The 16,740-nt window shown below is 38.4% G+C and overlaps 1 protein-coding gene across 3 annotated transcripts in view; it reads left to right on the top strand.

Moving 5' to 3' along the window:
- The window catches only part of LOC144034327 (uncharacterized), a 99,773-nt gene that overhangs the window by 64,306 nt on the left and 18,727 nt on the right, over nucleotides 1–16,740 (top strand). For all 3 annotated transcript variants that reach the window (XM_077543082.1, XM_077543083.1, XM_077543084.1), the window contains 22 exons: nucleotides 1,144–1,251; nucleotides 1,357–1,410; nucleotides 1,945–1,998; nucleotides 2,068–2,112; nucleotides 2,310–2,363; nucleotides 2,562–2,606; nucleotides 2,698–2,751; nucleotides 3,074–3,118; nucleotides 3,225–3,278; nucleotides 4,186–4,230; nucleotides 4,445–4,498; nucleotides 6,207–6,251; nucleotides 6,353–6,406; nucleotides 9,199–9,306; nucleotides 9,716–9,769; nucleotides 10,310–10,363; nucleotides 11,725–11,769; nucleotides 12,041–12,094; nucleotides 14,680–14,724; nucleotides 15,452–15,505; nucleotides 15,672–15,725; nucleotides 15,800–15,853. In XM_077543082.1, the coding sequence (XP_077399208.1) occupies nucleotides 1,144–1,251; nucleotides 1,357–1,410; nucleotides 1,945–1,998; nucleotides 2,068–2,112; nucleotides 2,310–2,363; nucleotides 2,562–2,606; nucleotides 2,698–2,751; nucleotides 3,074–3,118; nucleotides 3,225–3,278; nucleotides 4,186–4,230; nucleotides 4,445–4,498; nucleotides 6,207–6,251; nucleotides 6,353–6,406; nucleotides 9,199–9,306; nucleotides 9,716–9,769; nucleotides 10,310–10,363; nucleotides 11,725–11,769; nucleotides 12,041–12,094; nucleotides 14,680–14,724; nucleotides 15,452–15,505; nucleotides 15,672–15,725; nucleotides 15,800–15,853 (1,233 nt within the window). The remainder of the gene's footprint in view (nucleotides 1–1,143; nucleotides 1,252–1,356; nucleotides 1,411–1,944; nucleotides 1,999–2,067; nucleotides 2,113–2,309; nucleotides 2,364–2,561; nucleotides 2,607–2,697; nucleotides 2,752–3,073; nucleotides 3,119–3,224; nucleotides 3,279–4,185; nucleotides 4,231–4,444; nucleotides 4,499–6,206; nucleotides 6,252–6,352; nucleotides 6,407–9,198; nucleotides 9,307–9,715; nucleotides 9,770–10,309; nucleotides 10,364–11,724; nucleotides 11,770–12,040; nucleotides 12,095–14,679; nucleotides 14,725–15,451; nucleotides 15,506–15,671; nucleotides 15,726–15,799; nucleotides 15,854–16,740) is intronic.

Raw genomic sequence — 16,740 nt, forward strand, 5'->3', positions numbered from 1 at the left:
TGTGAAAATAACATAAAATAAAATTAATATGATAAAGAGATAAATGTAGTACTTAAGAAGAATGAAAATGCAAGAGGCTTGAATTTCATATAGACTAATAATAAGGTTAGGTTAAACTTGACAAAAAGAATAGTGTTCAAGAATAAAGTGTTCAATGTGAAGGTATGAATGGGCGTAAGGCTGTGATCATAGTTGTGAGTAAAATAAATGAATGATTGTTTTCTTAATCAGGATTTTAATCTCAATCAAAAATAATCATGATTATTGTTTTTCCAATAATTGTCCAGTCCTAACTGCCACTTGTGGCCGAAAAAGGACTCACTCTTTTCTTCTTCTTTACGTGCATGCTGCGCACACTCGTACAAAATTGTTACATAGGGCAGCGTTAAGCTGTAAGTGCCCTACAACTGACTATCTTTGGTGGGACCCACATCTGGTCCAACATCATCTGGGATCGACTCCAACTCATGCACAAAACTAATTAAGACAAGATGGATGGATGGATGGATGGATGGATGGATGGATGGATGAATGGACTTTTGGCATTCAATCAAATTTGACTACAAGCAAAGTTACGGTATGTGAAAAAGCAGCCAATACAGTCTGTACTGTAAGATATTAAGAATGGAGAACAGCACCATCTGCTGCAGTGTATCAGTGTGTGTAACTATGCTGTATATTATACAGTGTTCACAAGTGAAATATGCCTACAGAAATATATTTCAATCCATCCATCATGCCGCCCTCTGCATAAAAGCATGACATCAATCATCCTCCACAGTGTGTAATATAATGTAGTGGGCCTGGCTAAGTGTTTCTTTTTTTTTCCTTTTAATCCCAGTAAATCAGTTCTTGTTCTCCACGTGTTGTTCAAGCTGAGTTATTGCTACCCATAATCTTCATGTCAGGATGTTGCGATCCAGGTGATGTCTTGTCCGTGTAATAAACGGCTCAACTGAAGCCCTCCGACCGCACACACAATGCTAACATAATTTACAGTATTACGTTCCGGACCTTTTTTTTTTTTAAACACATTTTTCCCTAAATCACTGGTTCATTCAAGTTTTTTGTTTCAACGTGTAAATGTTGCAGTCGTCTCAAGTAGCGTATAATATACTTGCAATCATTTATGTTGTCTGAAAGGGGGAGCAGGGCCCCAGAGGTCCGCCTGGAAGAGCAGGGCCCCCAGGCAGCGATGGGGAAAATGGAGAAGATGGTCACCAGGGGCCACAGGGTGTTGCCGGATCACAGGTAGGTTCTGTGGTTCTAAATAAAAGCTATATAGTGATAGATGGAGTACACGAATGTGTTAATCTAAAACGGAATTAATTAATGTCCCATTTCAATTAATTTCAGGGCTCATGGGGCTACCGTGGTGAGCGAGGTTCGAAAGGAGAAGAAGGTGAAGAGGTAAGGACAAAAATGACCACAGCTGTTGTATCATCTAGTTTAGATTTGATAAATGCAATTAAGCACATACATTTTTCCATTTGCTTGACTTTGCGGCATACATTCCATCCTTTTATTTTACATTGATGTCAACTAATTTTCACTTTTGTCATATACTGTATACTGGGCAGCCAGGACTATACCTAGTGTGTGTATTGTTCATATATCAGTTCAGTAGTCATCCCACTTTTTGTCTTATCCATTACAGCTGAGCAAAAGCTATAGAACAAGCAAACATGCTTGTGAGGTTAGTTGTTCACTGAGATAAAGTCCCAAATGTTTCTGCCATTAAAGTTTTCCAAAACTTTTTAAGCCTATTTTTTTTTAAATAATGTTGTTTAAACTGCACAAATTTAAGGCAATCTGTTTTGGAAGTTGTATTGAAGTAATAAAAAATAATATTAAGCTGCCAATGCCTTTTCTACCCCCATGAGAAACTCATTGTAAACTCTATTATAGCTATTATGATTTTTTCCCCTTCTTCTTTCCCCACAGGGTCTCATTGGTCGAAAAGGTCCAAGAGGGGGAAATGGGGAACCTGGCGAGAAGGTACATCTCTTGGTGGATGAGGGATTGAACAATTATACAAATACTATAGACTGTATTTGCTCATTCTAGGGTTCAACTGGTATACCAGGGCCACCTGGTCCTGTCGGGCCCCGGGTGAGTGCCCTTCACTTGTATTCGACAGTACAGTCAATTTCTACTATCTGTTTGGACCCTGTAGTTTTAACGTCAGAATAAAATAGCCGTTCGAGGTGACAGCACATCAGATGATCAGTCATGAGATTAACACTCTTTCCTCCTTGTAGAAAAAGATACTCTTTATAAAGACTCTGAATCTGAATAATATTTTGCAGGGGCCTCCCGGGAACCGAGGTGGCTATGGTCCAGAGGGCCCACGTGGACCTGACGTAAGTGACATGCCCTTTAAGGGCTCATTTGTTACAAAACTATCTCCTGTATGTTTGAATTTCATAGTCACACTCTTATTTGTTCAAAGCCAGCATTGTCTTGTTGCGAGATATTGTATTTTGTGTATGTAAGTACAGTGTTTTTAGTGCTATAGTTGTAATGGTAGAAAACATAACATTTACACTGCTCGTGTCCAGGGGGAGCACGGATTGGACGGCCTTCCAGGTTGTCTGGGTCTGACGGTAAGATGAAGACAGTGAAAAAATGAATCATGATGTTATGCAATGCGTGTGTTTTACACGGTGAATGTTTTTGTGTGCTTGTCAATGGCAGGGTGCACCAGGCATTACAGGACAAGTTGGTGCTCAAGGAGTTAATGGCTCAAGGGTGAATAAAACGTGACAAAATAATACAATTATGACAACTTTAATTCAGTTGTGCAATTAAGTGATTTTTTTAATAAGTTGTGCAAAATCTAATATCATTTTTGACATCACATAAGATGTCAGCTTTATCTTGTGAGACTATAGCTCCGTTACATTTTTTAAATTATTAAAAGTCCAGCAGTTCGGCAGTGAATTTGGTTCCAGCTGCTGCACTGATTGATGGTTATTGTTTTGACTACCAAATAAGAACATTTATTTTGCTATTGAAATGTTTCTGTGCTGACTAATTACTTTGTATGATTTGTTTATTTTTACCCTTTTAGGGGGACATTGGCCCTGCAGGCACTGTTGGCCGCAAAGGGCCACAGGTATTCATTTTGCATGATTATATTTACGCTTGAGTGTTTGTGCTTCCATGCAATGATTCACAGCGGTGTTTCTTATATTTTGTGTCCTTAATTTTCCTCTGACCAGGGCCCTCCAGGTTTAGATGGACAGGTGGGGCCCCCAGGACCCAGAGGGCCCCAAGTAAGTAGAATTAAAGAAGTTGTGTATACTCATGAGTCACATGTTGATTGATATAACACCCCAAACCAAAGTTGTAATTCTGAAATTAATTTCAGCTGTTTGAAATTAGAGAGAGTCCTTATAACATAAGTAACACAAGTGTCCGCAAAAAAAATTAAAAGAACAAATATTAAGCAAAGGTGTGTTTCTGTAAAAGGTATTAATTTGCGGAATCATTTTGGAACTGGCCTGAAAAGATGTCAGTCACCTGCTGAATTAAAAAAAAATGTTTAAAAGCAAAGTTTAAAAAAATACTTAAATCAGACATGAGCTGCTAAAATTGTATATATGCTGTAATTTCTTTGGATGTATCGTTATGAGTGTAATGAAAATTGTATATGTGAGTATGAGGATATGATTTATAAATGTATTATGGTATATGCCTATGAATTTCATGTACATATGTTGCTGACAAATGTGTGTATGTTAAAGTGCACTTGTATATATGACTAGGTTTATACATTTTAGTAGGACTAGATAAGTTTTTAACTTCCTCTTACCCCTGTTGAACATATAAACTATTTTCTTTCTTCCTATTATTGTTTTTCTTTTTTTACTTGAACTTGTATTTTATACTTGTAATGTGTTTTGTGTTTTCTTTATGTTTATATGTTAAATAAAACCATAAATAATAATAATAATAATTTATTAGCATTGGTGTCACCGGTAGACATTTGAGTGTATTTGCTCAGCTTCGTCAGAAACAAGCATAAACTAGGGCACAAAGTAGACAACAAATAAGTGTGGCATCCATAATACTGTAGAGAAGTAGTCCCGCTGCTTTATTTTGGTGTATTACTATAATGCCATTGTGTAACCCACTAACTAGTGTCACGAATATGATAAGCTATTCCACATTTGTTTACAGGGAACAACAGGAATGAGTGGTGGAGCAGGGCCGAAAGGAGATCCTGTAAGTATGTTGTTGGTTTAAATGCTTTTTTAAAATGTTGATTTCCATAATTATATCATTTAAAGGTGGTGGCATGAGCGTATCCATGGGCTTTTGTGCCTTAGAATCGAAAGTTTGAGTCCAGCCACGGACGAAAATTTGTTATATTTGTGGTATCGCAATATTGTACTCAGTATGCTTTTCTCATTGTGTTTTCCGTTTGTTTTCACCCTAGGGGCCAGTGGGAACCATTGGTATGCGGGGTGAACCCGGCTTTGAAGGTCCAGCGGTGAGTTGCAGTCGGATATTCCTCAGGGGATTGCAAACGGGGAATTTACTTAATTCAAACTTGTACGTGGGTTGCACATGATTAAAATGTGTTAAACTAGCATATATTATTCGATAATTTTTTAGAAAAATGGAAAATTACATTAGTTTACCATATCTGAATCATGTGCAACCAATAATTAAGTACTTTTTTTCAGTGCATATGTTCATTATGAACATGTATAATATACAGAAATGTAAATACACAACACGAGTGCATTTCTGCCTCTTTTAACTCATTCACTCACAGCCATTTTCACTGAAGCAACCCCCTTCACTCACAGCTGTTCTACTGGATTTTTACTGATTTTGCAAGGCCCACAGAATATTATGTTCTATTGCTATAAAAACATGGAACCTACCAAAAGAAAGATTAGAGTCGCTTCTTTCATCCGAAAAAAAGTATATATCTGTTTCAGTTTTTGCAGCAATTAGCACTAGAATATAGCTACATTTCATCATTATTCACAAATCTATTTAGAAATGTGAGTAAAAGATATTTTCTTCAACATGGTCCTGGTTGATCTCTTTTGCTCTGCTGCCACCTGCTGGCCGTTTGTGTAATACTACCATTTCTTCTTTGCAGTTGAGAGGCTGCATCCCTTCTGCAAGCCTTCTGTATGCTCTAGCATAAACAAACAACAACAACAAAACATATAAATACGTCTTTGGGACACTTAAACATAGAATGGATTTATACGTTTTTGGGAGCAAATGAGTTGAAGGTAAAAAAGAAAACAATTCTTAACCGTATTATTTAGTCCATTCCTTCTCAAATTGGCCCCTTGGGTCACCAAGGCAAACAACTCCTTAGTGAGGGACCAGATAAAGCATAGGTCAAATGACCTCCAATGGTGACCTTGGACCGAAAGTTCTCTTGCTAGGACAGTGATCACCTGGCCCCCCTCTGAAGCCAGGCCTGGGGTTGGGGCTCGGTGGAGATCCATGGCGTCCGGCATTCAGTGATTTTCTGGGGTTGACAATGACATTTTGAAAATCTATTTCAAATAGTGTTATTTAATGGATCAAATGAATTGCACCTGAACCTTAACCACCACCAGTTTTATTGGAAGTAGTCACCAGCCCAACAGTGCCCCCTAGCGGGTAACTGCTCCCCAGGATCCAGACCTGTTGGACAGTAAACCACAAGAATACCTTTCCTCTTTCTCCCCTTCGCTCTAGGGCTTCACCAACATTTTACAAAGGTCCAAAATTAACCTAAATATTAGTTGTGCTCATGCATGAATTCATTATATTGACTCTTGCAGATTATGTAATGTATTGTGGTTGTTTTTACTATTGTCATCATTATTATTCCTCCCCTCCTTTTCTCTTTTATTCTGTTATTCTTTTTTGTTTTGTGATATGGACCCCCTGGGTCTGGAATAAAGTTGTTCAATTCAATTCAATATGTGCAGGCCTTACGTGTGCACTAATTCTTGAAAACTGAAGCATATCAACATTTTATTAAGACTCCTATTATTCTATAAGTAAATTCATGTGTGTTCTGATTTAATTTGTTGTGCTAATCCCGCTTTGTTGTGTTTTTGTACATTTCCTTATTGGTCTCAGATATCTTCTTTCTTTCAGGTTTTACATAAATTCAGAATACAGTCTTTATTTTGGTGATGAATTTACATGAAGGTTCTCCTTACTGGCCTTTTGTTTAGGGTGCACCAGGAGAAGCCGGTCCACCGGGTTTCCCTGGCGTTACGGTAAGCTAGTAAAAAAAAATATTGTACTGTAATGTTCACGTTATTTAACTCCAATTAAATGCTAATTATTAGTAATACTGAATGATATTTTTCATGTACAGGGCATTCGGGGACCAGATGGGGACAAGGGGATTCCAGGTCCTAAAGGAGATAAAGTAGGAAACAGCTTGACGGCTTCCTGTTCCTACATATATTGTAATGGAAGCAGGTTCTATATTGGGCAGAAAGACTGCGCCAACGGTCAGACCTTCAAATATTCACCAGCATCGGGGTTTTGCACATAAAGAAATACTCATCACTTGCACATCACTTGTATAAAGTTGAGGGAGAGGGCAGACACTTGCTCCAGGGTAGTCGAATGTTTCTAATAAATTAACAATTTGTACACGCAGCACTTAACACTTTAATTTAAGGCAATTTACTGCAATCATGGTGCCCTCCAAAGAGGCACCTTGGAACATACACCCACGCAGATCCCACTAGTTCGAAGCAATTCAACTGTAAATCACTGAAGCACTTCATGAACTACAAATAAAATGCCCCAGCAGAGCGCTTTGTGCCTCTCCACTGGCCATAGAGAACTTGGCGGGGCTGACAGTGGTCAGGCATGCGGATGGTGTGTCCAATCCACCAAAGATGCTTATTAGGCACGGCTGCTTCCATGCAGATAGAGTTGCTATTCTTGAGGATGTCTGTATGGGGGACTAGATTTTCCCAGGACAGGCCAAGGATCTTCTGTAGGCAGCCGATGTGGAAGGCCTCCACTTTAGTAATGTGCCGGCGGTATGGGGTTCATGCCCCGTAGAGGAGAGTGGAGAGACATGCTGCAGAACAAGGTGGAGCCAAGGTAGGTGTGATCCACTGTGTTCAGTGGAATGCCATTTATATGAAAACTGGGGGGTACGGAGGTTTGGGTAGTGAGTTGGGACATGACCTCAGTTTTCTGAATGTTAACCTGGAGACCAAAGGATTGGTAGTGACTCGAAATGGAGGTGAGGGTGTGCTGCATAGAATCTGGGCTGTGAGCCAAGACAGCGCAGTCATCAGCGTACGGAAGCTCTCAGATTTGTGTCTTTGTGTGGGCGGTGGAAGAGGTATGTGGTGGCGGAGAGGAGGATGCTAAAGAGCGCTGCAGCCAAGACGCAGCCCTGCATTACCCCAACGTTCACCTTGACTGTAGTTTACCTGTGAGCACTCTGGCTTGCATTCCGTCATGTAGCTACTGGAGAAAGCAGAGAAACTTGGGTGGAACCCCAAGTTTGGAGATGCTGTCGAAGGCTTTGCTGAGGTCGATGAAGGCTATGTAGAGGTTCTTGTGATGTTCTCTGCTCTCCTCCATTAGCTGTCTTAAGACAAATACCATGTCTGTGGTGGATCTAGTGTTCCGAAAGCCACACTGAGTTTCTGGAAGCACAGCTTCCAAAATGCCAGCCTGCTGAGCATAATTTTCGCTATAACTTTTTCTGCGGTGGAGAGGAGAGAGATTCCTCGACTCTTTCCACAGGCTGTTCTGTCCCCTTTCTGCTTTAAACCACGATGTTAGCATCCTTCCAATCCTGTGGGACAGTTTCCTGTTCCCAGATGTGTTGGATCAGGAGATGCAGGCAGCGCATGAGGAGATACCTTCCGTGTTTGAAAACCTCTGTAGGGATGCCATCGGGTCCAGCGCTTTTGTAATTCTTTGGGCCCCGCAATGGCTTGCCAGGTTTCAGAAAAAAATGGTGGGGTTGTCGAGGTCCGTGATTGGTGGAAGGTCTGGAAAATTATCCAGAATGTGTATATCAACAGGGTTGGTGTGGTTGAGAAGACTCTAAAAATGGTTTGCCTAGCGGGCAAGGATCTCATGGCGGACCTTAAAAAGCGTAGAGACATCAGCTGACCGGACTGGGACAATCGCTCGCTTCCTGGGGCCGTACAGTGCCTTGATGGCATCGTAGAAGCCCTGAGTGTTGCAATCTGCCAGGTTTTGGATCTCGTGTGCCTTTTGCACCCACCAGGTGTCCTCCATGATTCTGAAGGCTCGCTGGGTTGCTGCTCTCGCTGCAATAAAGGTGGCTTTCCGGGTGAGAGATGTGGGCCTCATGCTTAGTTTTTAGAAGTGGCTGTATCTCAGTTGAGTTGCAGTCAAACCAGTCAGGTCGGAGCCACACAACTCCCCATACATGCGTTTGCTACTCGCCACATGCATTTGTGACTTGCGCGGCAGAACTGTAGCAAAAGTCACATGTAAAAATACAGCCAATCAAGAAGCGTGGTGTTTACGGGTCAAATATATATACGCATTAAATTATGTGTTTACACATACAAATCAGTGTACACATTTGCAGATTTATGTCACACGTTTGTGACTTCAGTTGCATATTTGTAGATTATTTTTACGTATTTGTGACTGTATACTGTTGTTTTTACACAATTGTGGATCGAAATACGCATTTGTAAATAGCTTTGCTACAATAATGGCCCTAAAAGGCTACAATCAGAGTTAAAAAGATTTATAAGCGAAGTAAATAGAAATATATATATCTTACTAAAACTACAAACAAAAATAATAATAATAATAAAAAAGAGCATACAGTGCAAGAAGATTTTGAAAAACCTGATTTTAAAAAATACTTTGGAAAACCTTAATCATAGAAAAAGAGCATGTTTTTTAACATGGATTCAAAAGCATTTAGACTTTATTGAATCTTTATTCACTCTAATATTAAAGGATATCAGCAAATCGGGGGACCGTATTATACACAAATATAGAGGGGGAAAAAATCAGCTTTTTAAGGGTGATTTTTATTGGCGGGTAGGGGGACACTGACACTTGTCATGAGCAAATGTTGCAAGTTATTGTCAGATTTTCTACTGTTCATTGTTTTGTTTACCCGGTTTATACTCTAGTTTTCATGTTGTCTTGATTACATACAGTAGAGACTGATTGTTTGTTTGTCTGTCTTAGGGTTTTCAAGGGGCTACTGGTATCCGAGGTCCTCAGGGAGAGAGGGGCTCCGCTGGTTCTCCAGGTTACTTTGGAGTCAAAGGTCAACCTGGTCCCAAAGCAATTGAGGTACAAAATACAAGACTTTTGCTAAATTTCAGACTATTGCATTGTCAGTGCTCACAAGTGGAATTATAATAATAAGTAATGAAACTTTTATCACTGAAGGCAAAACATTTTTATTTCCCAACAACTTGTACATACAAGGAACAATAATTCCTCTTATTTTTTTCTTACCAGTTTGATTAATCAATAGACAATTTATGGCATGAATTGAAATTATAATTAATTTGTTCATATTTATTAATTCTCCTTTTAGTTGGCTTAATTTTGTCAAAAAATGACCTTACTGAAAGGTATACTACCTGTTTTAGATGTTATAACAAGCTGATTTTTACAAAAGATTAAGCCTACCGTTGACCTTTTAAAACACTTGATTTTTCGAGTTGTCTTGACCAACTTGTTTTTCCTCATTCAGGGTGCGAATGGTGAAACGGGTCGTCAGGGAAAACAGGGCAGTAGTGGATTAAAGGTCAGTAGACACTGTGGTCCCTGTGCATCACATCTTAATGTGATGCCACAGCTATCAATGTTCTCTTTATGTATCTTTAATAGCCAACCCGTAACAACAGAATGTTAAACAGTTGAGATCTGTATTTTACTGTAATGATGGATTAATGGGATTTATGAGAAATTTGAAAACTCACCACACATTTCCACTATTAAGTAAAGCAAGCACACCTATATACTCCATTGTTCTGAAGCATATTTTTGTTGTTGCCTGAATTGGTAGAATTTGGAATGTTTAGCAACTTAATAGCTACAGCATATATTGAACATTGTTGGTTGTTTGTGCATTGTCAGAAATGATTTGTGTTCATGTTTAACAAGAGCAGCCAAACAACAATTTCATGATATAATTATTGTTATGCACATTGATCGATTGCTTTATTTGAATTTATAAATGGATAAAGAAAAACAAAAAAAACACATCACAGCACAACATGCAAATAAACACAGAAACCACACACAGACCACAGTCACATTTATTAATGTGTTTACTTTCTTCAAGGGTAACAGAGGACCAGATGGACGAAATGGCAAAACAGGACCCAGAGGCAACAGGGTACATCTCTTGTGTTTTTTCTTGAATTTGTAATGTACCATTACATGTAAACAACATTTTAATACAGAAAATGAGAGAGGAGAAAACATTAGGAACAAGAATGCATGAATGGCACTTAAGGAAGTCAAGCTTAAACATTTCTTGACAATAATATGTTATATGTGACCTCACTAGTCTAAACATTTGATTAATATTACATTTGTGGAATATGAGTTACGAAGCAAAATCCACCTGTTTTTATCATCATAGTTGTGCAGTGCTCAGGCAGCAACCAACTACAGCTCACCTGTTTTCTGAAGCTGAACTGTGATTGGTGGTTACCTGAGACCTGAGCAACGGTGATGTCACATTCACTCAACAGCAAGTGGCAAAATGGCCGCCTTCTGATTTTGATCAAAACTGCTGGATTTTGCTGCTTAACTCATATTCCACTAATACAATATTAACCAGAATACCGTATTTAGACTAGTGGGGCTGCATAGAACATTTTCTTGTCAATAAATTTGGGGAGGTTAACTTTTTTCTTTAATGCCACTTTAGCGCAGAGCTTTGCCTGAACATGCTGAACAATTCTGATTGTTTTACTTATTTGATTGGAAAATAGTGGCAAGCTTGAATGCTCTTTTTCAAAACCAGGTAGTTGTAATGTTCTTTTTGTTGTTGTTTTGTTTTGGGGCGGTTTAAACCCAAGCTCTATGTTTGAATCAGGACTGTCATCACTCACTTACATTCAGTGCAAGTGGACTGCAATAACCAAAAGTGAAAATTCCTTTACCTGTACACCACAATATAAGCATGAGCGTTTTTGAGTTTTTTGGAACATGAAATTCGAACTACGAAAGAAAACTACCGTAATAATTTAATCATGTACAACTCTATGAAGTTCCACAATTCTATTTCGTGCATCATTTGGAATAATGTTGCAACTTCATGATGTAAATTGGAAGACAAAAATTCCAGTCAAATAACTCACCAGTGATGGAATATTGTGATTTTCTAGGAATGTTGTAGAAGTGATCATATAAAAAAAAATGAACACTTGCTGAGTTTTATTTACTAATTTTCCATGGGCATCAAAACTAGGGCTATCACTAGCAAATGTTGTTAGGATCAATTATCCTATCAGTGTTTCCATCAATTACTCGGGTAATCAAACACATTTTGATTGTAGCCCTAATCAAAACGCAACCTCTTACCTCAAACTTTCTGTGCTTAGTGGTGGTAGGAGGGAAGGAAGGACTTGTAAGTGAAAAACAAGCAAAAAAATTTATCTCTCTACGAGCTCGGTTGCAACCGCTGATACTATAGAATTATTTTTGGTACATCTTATGTCTTTGTCATCCTCTCTGTCTTTTCTCCAGGGTCGATCAGGACAAAGGGGCCCCAGCGGGCAGCCAGGTCCATCGGTAATCTTGTCTGTCAGAAATCTGTTTACATGCAGACAGTCATAAGGCTGTGTGTTAATGTTAGAGAGTATAGGCCAAGGTCATCATAATTTTTGTTCAATTGCCATTCTTTATGTCATGCTTGAAAAGATTATTTGAATGCTCTGAGATTTTGACGGTCGGCAAACCCCAATATATTTTATTTCAAGTAAAACATGAGTTTTGTAAAGAAATGGTTTCATCTATGAATGTTTACATACGTCTGTTTGTGTATTTGATTGACACATTTCAGGGTTTGGCGGGTCACCCTGGACCAGAGGGACCTGAAGGAAAGCCTGGTACACAGGTTCCCATTCTCTGTCATATTTTAATCACTTGTAAATTATGTGTGTTTTATAATGTACCCCCCTCTGTCTTTTGTCATGTTTTTAATTACATGAAGTATGCACAACAATGGGATTAACTATATATTTTTATTTATCTTTTTTTTTTTTTTTTTTTTTACTGTCCAAACTACTGATTTTGAATGATATCCTGTGCAATAGTTAAAGCTCATCATGTCAAGTCAAGATATTTATTTTTATTCGCAATATAGCTTTCCTGATTCTTAGATGATATTAGCTGTACCGCAATGCAAAAAAATTGTAATTACAAAAAATCCGTACTTGAAACAAGGGTGACAGATTTATCATCACAGCAGATCCGAAAGTGAGAGAGTGAACAGTGTAGGGTCCGCCTGGACATGACATGAGTGGAAGGAGTGATCTGATTGCCTGACACAATAAGCAGACTGTGACATGACTAGCAGACAAGAAGGGCACAAACAGGATACAAGAAAACATTGAACACTAAAAAACAGGAAACAGAGCTGGTAGTGAAGAAGGTACTGTAGCGCAGACAGGATTGGGAAGTTCAGTGACAGGCGCTTAACAATGTGAAGAGACCATTTTGACAAAAGTGTAACACATCAAGACCAGGGTGGAGCAACTTGAAGAGACAGCAAGACAGCGTCATCATAGCAACAATGACCTTTACCGGGCAATCTACAAGGCGAGAGGAATCATCGACATCGAAATCTGATTCAAGAGTCACAATCAGGAAAATTGTTTTATACCGGTACTTAGGGCAGGGGTTAGCAAGCTTTCCAGTCAAAAGAGCCATTTCGGGGCAAATAAATAAGCCAAAATGTGTATAGAGCCGCAAAACATTTTTCATAATGTGATGAAGGAAATAGTGTGTTAGTGTTAGTCTAATGTACTGTTGGGCCCTAATTAGAGCTGCACCACAACACAAAAATATGAAAGGGCATCCGATACATACACATTCATTTTCTTCTACCTTGTTTCTTCCGTTTTTTGACTTTTATGTGTGTGCAATTTTTCGTGCATTTTTAGAGTTTTCTGCCTTTCTGTCTAGTTTCTAACATTTTTGGCCACTTTATGTACTTATGATGGTCATTTTCTGCCTCTCTTTTCCTTTTTTGACATTTTGTGGCGGCCGTGGCTCAGAGTGTAGAGACGGTCGTTCAGTAACCAGAAGGTTGGCTGTTCTCCCCAAGTCATGTGTCGTTGTGTCCTTGGGCAAGGCACTTCACACACATCACCTCTAGTGCTACTCACACTGGTGTATGGAAGGTGTGAATGTTTGGTAGCGGTCGGAGGGGCCGTAGGCGCACACTGGCAGCCACGCTTCCGTCAGCCTGCCCCAGGGCAGCTGTGGCTACTTTGAGTGTCTATAAAACCGATGCATTATTATTATTATTATTTTATGGCTATTATTTTTATTTTATTTTTTTATTTCTGCCTTTTGTGCTATCACATTTTCTGACATTTTTGGCATTTTTTGTTGTTGTTGACATTTTATGGTGTTTTTTAGGATTTCCTCTTTTGTTTTTTGGGACGTTATAGCTACTTTTTAAGCATTTCTGCCATGTTTAAAATCAATCTTCGGACATTTTTGGCAATTCCAAAGATATTTTATGTTAATTTTCTGCCTTTCTTCTGTTGTTTTTGGACATTTTATGGTCACTTTTTGAACGTTTTCTTTTCTGCCTTTTTTATTCAATTTTTGGCAATTTCGTAGACAATTTATGTTAATTTTCTGCTTTTCCTCTTCCTTTTTGGACATTTTAGGTAATATTTAAAACTTTTTCAAGGACCTTTCCTCTGTCTTTTCTGACAACTTAAAAATTTGGTCTCTGACAGTTTTGAATATTTAATTACATTAATTGATTTTATGAATATTTCATCTAAAAAAAATAATATGTTTGAAAAAATTATTAACTTCTCCTAGTTTTTGGGAGATACACGTAGAGCTACAGCAGAGGTACTAAAGATGTGGCTCCAGAACCGCAGGTTGGCAGACCCTGAGCGGAAACCTTCAAAGTCTGAACAATCAGAAGCTCAAGCTGAATATGTGAAGAAGAGGGGTTGATGGTACATGGATCATAACGAACATGAATAGGAAGGCTAGAGGACATAGGCAAGAGGGACAGAGGGAAGAACAAGAGGCCTTACTGGCCGAGGAGTGGCTTGATCAGAATACTGATGGTGACGACGATGAGCACACACTGAAAAAAGTCTGTTTGATTTACTTTTTTTTTTTTTAAGTATAAACATTATTTTCACGCATTAAAACCACCAACATGACTATGATTTCAGTCTGTGCAGTATTCATGTTGGTGTTAAAACAATAAGACAGGCTGTAAACAAGCTGTATGTTTTAGTCTGAGCCAGTGGATGAGGAAGGTTACTCTCACTCAGTTTATAAAAAATATCAAAGGATATAGAGCTCAAGCATATGCGACTGCATAATGTGTGTTTTCGACTGTTTGTTGGACTAAAATGATACTGAAAAATACGTTTGGAAATATTTTGTTTGTGCTTTGATTCACCTCTGCTGCTAGGTAACCCTTTCTTCCCCCTTTGTTAGGGTCCCTTGGGTGCAGCTGGCCGTGTGGGTAATAAAGGGCTCATGGTAAGAGAATCACTTGGTTAATCACCTCCATGTTTACTTTTCGTTAGCATCGGGCCAAAACCTCGTCACAATTTGGCGCATTTCATATATTTTTTTAAATCTGACCAAGCTAAAGTGTTGGCTTGCTCTCTATGATGATGTAATGTTAATGGTTGAAAAAAACATGTCGTTTTTGGGGTCTTCTGAAAAGTGATGATTTTGTTGGTACAAGGTTTTAGCTCAAAGCCAGCGATATATTAATTTTCTCATCTTAACAAAATCAGTAATTTAAAGTGTATGGATGGAAGAAAATATCTGTTTAAGTGTCGGAATGAACAAATCTGCATATTGCTGACATTGGGCCAAAACCTCATATTGTCACAATTTGGTAGCAAATTGTTCCTCATGTGTGGGTGTTTTTTATTTATTTATTTTTTACAATTATTGCCCAATTTAAAGTGTTGAACGTGGCTTGCTCTCTTTGACAATGGAATTTCAGAGGTTGAACAAACATGCTATTTTTGGGATCTCCTGAAAAGTGATTTTGGAGGTGCAAGGATTCCGTCTGACGCCAGTGATTTACATGTATCACAAAGACATTATTAAATGCCCAAAAAGCATTTTTTTTTCTGCTCATACAGATCAACTGAAGATAACTCCATTTTTTAAAATAAAACAAATAATATAAATAAAATAATTAAACTATGCCTCTCATTACACTAAAACAAATTGTCTTCTTTCCTTTTAGGGTGTTCAAGGAATTTCTGGAGAAAGAGGACCTGATGGATCTTTGGGTTCGATGGTATGGCTCAGTATACTGTATACCGACGTCTGAAAGCAGATTTTTAAACATGAAAGAAGAGATATATTTAAACCAACAAATCCAACAGTTTTAAAAGCATTTGGACAACCACAGACTAATCAGCTGTACTGTCTTATAGTAATATGATGATGTGTTTACTTTTAAGGGCCTTCAAGGGGCACCAGGACCTCAGGGCTTGGCAGGAGCACCAGGCGAAAAGGTTCATCCACAGTCATGCAACATCTATGGCGCAACGTAAACATACAATATATAATGGAATGTGTGTTATCTCAGGGTTTTACAGGGAAGCCTGGCATGGAAGGACCGCAGGGCCCAGTTGGCATGTATGTAAGTGATTCTTTAACATATTAAACAGTAGTCAATTTCAGTGGGAATTCATTTTACCATGATAAGATAACATCCTCAAATAAATTTTGATGGTAGGCTACGTAGCAATTCGGTGTGGTCGTGGTTATCATGTCTTCCTCACAGACAGGCATGTTTTAAAGTAAAAATTTTAAATTCTTAATTCTTGTCCAAAATTATACAATTCAGAAAATTATATATATATATATATATATATATATATATATATATATATAAAATTTTAAAAAAATTATAAAATTATGCAAAATTATAAAATAAAATTCTTAAAGGTAAAATGTGGAGTGTAAATGTTAATATTCAAGTTTTTTCCACATCATGCATGCTTCACTACTGACCAGATGATTATGAAGAGCCCTGACTTTTTAACTGCGACTGCGCTTATCAACTTGTATATTCCCTTCAGTGTGGAGTGGTGGAGGGTGACATCATGCTGGTCCCCGCGGACATTTAGTGCTAGCGTACAACACAATTGGGATGGAAACTGGAAAACGAAACAAGAGGCCGGCTTCAAGCACGGCCCACACTCCAGCTCAGAATCCAAGAAAACTGAAAAAAAATAAAAATAAGCGAGTGCACATACTCACACATGCGCACCCGCTCGAGCACGAGTTTGACACAGAGGCTGCAGCTACACTTTAGACCAGAGGTGGCAGTCCCGAGTAAAAAAGTGACAAACTCCACAAATAACTTTTAATTTAATTCAGTCATGAAAATGTCAAATGAAGTTACAACTTCAAAACAATGAGTGGTGTTTATATCATGTGTTAATGACTCATAGTTAATATGAAACTGAAGTAGGGAGGGTTGCTGAGGGCAAGTTGACTTCAGAATGTTTTCATCTTTGAATA

This window comes from Vanacampus margaritifer, chromosome 14, assembly GCF_051991255.1.
Source record: "Vanacampus margaritifer isolate UIUO_Vmar chromosome 14, RoL_Vmar_1.0, whole genome shotgun sequence".
NCBI lineage: Eukaryota > Metazoa > Chordata > Actinopteri > Syngnathiformes > Syngnathidae > Vanacampus > Vanacampus margaritifer.